Below are 5,000 nucleotides of genomic sequence, written 5' to 3'. Positions count from 1 at the left end.
TGTGTTTGTGTGTGTGTGTGTGTGTGTGTGTGTTTGTGTGTGTGTGTTTGTGTGTGTGTGTTTGTGTGTGTGTGTTTGTGTGTGTGTTTGTGTGTGTGTTTGTGTGTGTGTGTGTGTGTGTGTAGGCCCTGAGCAGACGTCAGGTGCACCAGCAGGAGGCCATCTGGGAACTGCTGCAGACCGAGGCGGCCTACATCAAGAAGCTCAACGTCATCATCGATGTAAGAGTGTGTGTGCGTGTGTGTGTGCGTGTGCGTGTGTGTGTGTGTGTGCGTGTGTGTGTGCGTGTGTGTGTGCGTGTGTTAGCTCTTCCTCAGTGGCCTGTTGAACCTGCAGGAGAATGATGAATAACTCTGCGTGCGGGGACTTCCGGTTGAGACGCTGACAAGATGGCAGCATGAGGAACCAGCTCCCGAATAATTAAATGTAGTATGCGTCCTTAATTTGAGAATTATGAATGAGTAATACGTTATTGCATTAAAAGGGCGATAATGTCAACGAAAGCAAAAAAAGACAAGACGAAATTGCGTCCGGCAGCGAGTAACTCTCCGAATACCATCATGGCTGAGGCCGAGGCTAATCAACATACTGACACCACTAGCATGATTCTGCAAGAATTGCGAGATTTTCGCCGGGATAAGACGACACAACTAGAAGGCATAAAGGAGGAAATAACCAAAACGAACATTAGACTGGACGAGGCAGAAGAAAGAATTGGTAAAGCTGAGGACAGAATTCAAAATACAGAAGACATAATCTTAGAAATGATAAAACTCCAAGCGCAGATGGAAGCTAAGATAACTGATCGAGAGAGCCGATCAAGACGCGAGAATATCCGCATTTATGGGATACCAGACGAAGCCGAGAATGAATTCCCGTCTATGATCGAGTTTATTGAAAAGTTGCTTGGTGACAATCTGGACATTATAGACACCAAAAGCCTTCAAATTGAGAGGGCACACCGGGCGCTTGGAACTAAGCCACCTTCTACTGCTTCACCGAGATCCATCCTGGTGAAGTTCGCCAGTTATAGAGTCAAAGAAACTATTCTGCGCAATACATGGCAAAAGAAGGGATTGACCTGGCAAGGCCAAAAAGTGAACGTGGACAACGACTACCCGCCACGCATAATCCAAAAGAGGAAAGAATATGCCGAGGTCAGGAGAATTTTGAAGGACCGAGGCATCAAATTCCACACGATGTTCCCGGCAAGACTGCAAGTAAAGTATACAGATGGACCCAAGATCTACGAGACTGTTGAGGAGGCGACGCGCGACATGCACGAGAGGGGCTTCCCAGTCGAGATTATCAAACCCCCTGGGACACTGATGGAGCGACTACGGCAGCTAACCTGGCAGAAACAACCTCGACGAGCAGTTGGTAAAGTTCCCACATACAGGGCGAAATTACACGCATTTAGAAGGGAGTCCTCTCCCGCAAACACAGACGGTGGTAGTCAGTAATAATGAGATTACCTATCCATCTCACTGGAACGGTGAGTTATGTTTGATTAATAGACAATGATGCTGATAAACATGCAAGGACGTTTACTTAATTGTTGGCTTAGTGTCTGTCGAATTTAAACATGATTTGGGCCAACTTTGGAAACTGGACCCTTTTTGCTCTGCCACTCACGAGGGCCCTCCTTCTCTGTGTCGAGAGGGGGGCTTTCCCTTAAACCCACCTATTAACATTTGGTGGAGGGTCATGAGACAGACCCATAATGTGGAAGATATTATATTGAATTGTTCTTTTTTCCTGATTGTTATATTTTTCAAATGTTTATCTGTTAGCTTATTACAGTCGTTCTTTACTGTAAAGGGGAAGCTTTTCACTTACACAGAGTATATGTCAGAGGATATAACTTAAATGCAAAGCATTCGAATAGCCTCTTATAATGTAAATGGAATACACAGTCCTGTTAAGAGGGGGAAAATGTTGTCACAATTGAAGAAGGATAGAGAGCAGATAGCTTTTCTACAAGAAACCCACCTGAATAGTTCAGAACATGCCAAATTGAACAGAATGGGTTTTAATCATGTATACTCCTCGTCTCATGTATCGAGACGTAGAAGGGGGGTGGCAATATTACTGGCAAGGGGGCTGAATTATGAGCATTTATCAAGGGTTTGTCATGACGATAGGAAAGCTGGCGGGAACAGTTATCACTCTCCTGAATGTGTACTCCCCCCCAGATAGCAATTGGGAATTCTACAGGAAAATATTTGATCTAATGGCTACAAAAACACAGGGAATGGTTATCTGCGGAGGGGATTTTAATATACATCTAAATCCTAAATTAGATGTCTCACGGGGCAATTCGGAGCCAAAACTTATAAGCAAGAGAACAAATTCATTAATGAAAGAAATGGGGATAGTGGATGTCTGGAGAGAGCTTTTCCCCACCAGGCGTGACTACACATACTACTCCACATCGCATGCAGTGTATACGAGAATTGATTACTTTTTTACTTTCAGTAGGGACTTACACATGGTAGAACAATGTTGCATTGGTTCCATGACTCTGTCTGACCATAGCCCTATATAGCTAACTTTAAACCTTATTGGAGAACGAAGAGAAACATTGTGGAGACTAAATTCAACCATCCTGAACAATACAGGCATAAAAGAAAGTCTGAAACAGGAGATTAATACCTATTTAGAAATAAATGATAATGGAGAAGTAACGCCTGATATTCTCTGGGACACGCTTAAGGCGGTTATGAGAGGCAAAATTATCTCCATTACATCACATATGAAAAAACTCAGAGTACAAAAGTTACGAGACCTGGAAAGTGAATTAAAACAGTTACAAAGAGTTCATAGTAGCACTTTGGATGATCAGGCTAAACAAGAAATTGATAAATTAAGAAAACAGATACAAGATATGAGTACACAAGAAATACAAAAGAAGTTGGCATTTCTAAAACAGCGTTACTATGAGGTAGGGGGGAAAGCAACAAAACTTTTAGCATACAAACTAAGGAAGCAGCAGGCAGAGAATACTATACACAAGATACGACATCCAGAGCTGGGAACAATAGACTATGGATTAGGGAACATTCAAGAACATTTTGAAAACTATTACAAGACCCTCTACCCTCAACCACAAATTGATAATACTTCAGAAATGGACACATTCCTCGCGTCATTACACTTACCTTCAGTATCAAAAGAAGAAAATAAAACTTTAATATCAGAAATAACAATTGAAGAACTGAATTCTGCTATCTCCAACCTGAAGGCTAGTAAGTCGCCAGGCACAGATGGATTCAGTGCTGAATGGTATAAAGCACTACGCGAGCAACTAGCCCCAATACTATTGAGGACCTATAATTGGATCCTGCAGGAAAAGAAAATCCCACCTTCATGGAGAGAAGCGATAATTTCCTTGATTCCAAAGGAGGGAAAAGATAAACTTGAATGTAGCAATTATCGTCCCATCAGTCTTCTTAATGTGGACTACAAATTGTTCACATCAATATTGACACATAGGATAGACAGGATTTTGCCTAGACTTATCCATACGGACCAGACAGGTTTTATTAGACAGAGACAGACACACGACAATTTGAGAAGAACACTACATATTGTTAACCATATCAATCAACAGAATGCAGAGGCAATTCTGATTAGCCTAGACGCAGAAAAGGCTTTTGATTCGGTGAGATTGTCTTTTTTATATAGGGTGTTAGCAAAATTTGGCTTCCATGAATCTCTCATAGCAATATTTCAAGCCCTCAATGATAGTCCCACAGCTAGAATTAAAGTAAATGGTGCCCTATCAAAATCCATTACTTTGGAACGAGGGACAAGACAGGGATGCCCTGCCTCCCCTCTCCTTTTTGCACTGTTTATTGAACCGCTGAGTCAATGTATCAGGCAAAATGGTAATATTAAAGGGATAAGAATGGATACTGACGAGCATAAACTTGCACTATTTGCAGACGACGTCCTAATCTATCTATCACAACCCACATCAACACTCCCCAAATTGATGGATACACTACACAAATACGGGACAATTTCAGGATATAAACTAAATGTACAAAAAACCCAAGTGCTCCCCTTCAACTATGTCCCACCTGACTACTTATCAAGGAAGTATGACCTGAGATGGGATGCAGACTACATAAAATACTTGGGAGTTAATATTCCTAAAGACATTAAAAAGCTGGTTGACCTGAACTACACTCCTTTAAATGCCAACATTAGAGCAGATCTGCAAAGATGGACTCTCATCCCTTTTCTAAGTTTAAATTCTAAAGTTGAATCTATCAGAATGAACATACTTCCAAGATTATTGTATCTTTTCCAAGCCCTTCCAGTTGAGGTGCCAACCAATCAGTTTATTGAATGGGATAAATTAATTTCAAGGTTCCTGTGGCAGGGTAAGAAACCTAGGACCAGGTATAAAACACTGCAGTTAGGCAAGGGAAAAGGAGGTCTAAACATCCCCTGCCTGCGTGACTACTATTATGCAGCCCAGTTAAGACCCCTGGTGTGCTGGTCTAGCTCCTTTTATTTTGCCAGGTGGAAGGATATTGAAAACGCTATGTCTGGTGAGATTCCTCTTGCAGCAGTAATAGCAGACTGTGAATTGCAGAAAAAAATGCTAAATCTAGACAACCCCTGGATTAACACAGGCTTGAAGATTTGGCAGAGGATAATACAATTTTGTAACATTGAAAAGCCACTCAGAAAGCTGAAATGGTGCGCATTTGACACTGACTTTCCACCGGCTAAATTAGATGACAGGTTCAAAATGTGGAATGAAAAGGGCTTAACAACCTATACCACCTTTGCAACAAGAGGGATTCTAAAAAGTTTTGAAGCAATGCAGAATGACCATGGCCTACAGCGTCAAGACTTTCATAGATACCTCCAGGTCAGACATCATTACAACCAAAATATAGCGGGAACTTTAGAGGCAGAGGGAAAGGGGATATTAGAAGTGTTTGAGAAAGCAATTACCTCACAAATATGTTTCAAAGTTGTTT

The 5,000-nt window shown here is 41.6% G+C and overlaps 1 protein-coding gene across 4 annotated transcripts in view; it reads left to right on the top strand.

Annotated features, from left to right (window-relative positions):
* Positions 1-5,000, top strand: part of plekhg5a (pleckstrin homology domain containing, family G (with RhoGef domain) member 5a) — a 70,229-nt gene that overhangs the window by 40,382 nt on the left and 24,847 nt on the right. For all 4 annotated transcript variants that reach the window (XM_076268119.1, XM_076268118.1, XM_076268117.1 and 1 more), the window contains one exon: positions 126-221. In XM_076268119.1, coding sequence (XP_076124234.1) covers positions 126-221 — 96 coding nt within the window. The remainder of the gene's footprint in view (positions 1-125; positions 222-5,000) is intronic.

Source organism: Alosa pseudoharengus, unplaced genomic scaffold, assembly GCF_046254945.1.
Source record: "Alosa pseudoharengus isolate Yale_2024_CS ecotype anadromous, Long Island Sound unplaced genomic scaffold, YU_APseudo_1.1 YU_APseudo_1.1_scf_5, whole genome shotgun sequence".
Taxonomy (NCBI): Eukaryota; Metazoa; Chordata; class Actinopteri; order Clupeiformes; family Clupeidae; genus Alosa; species Alosa pseudoharengus.
Note: the sequence above shows the minus strand (reverse complement) of the source record. Positions and strands in the feature narration are given on the sequence as shown.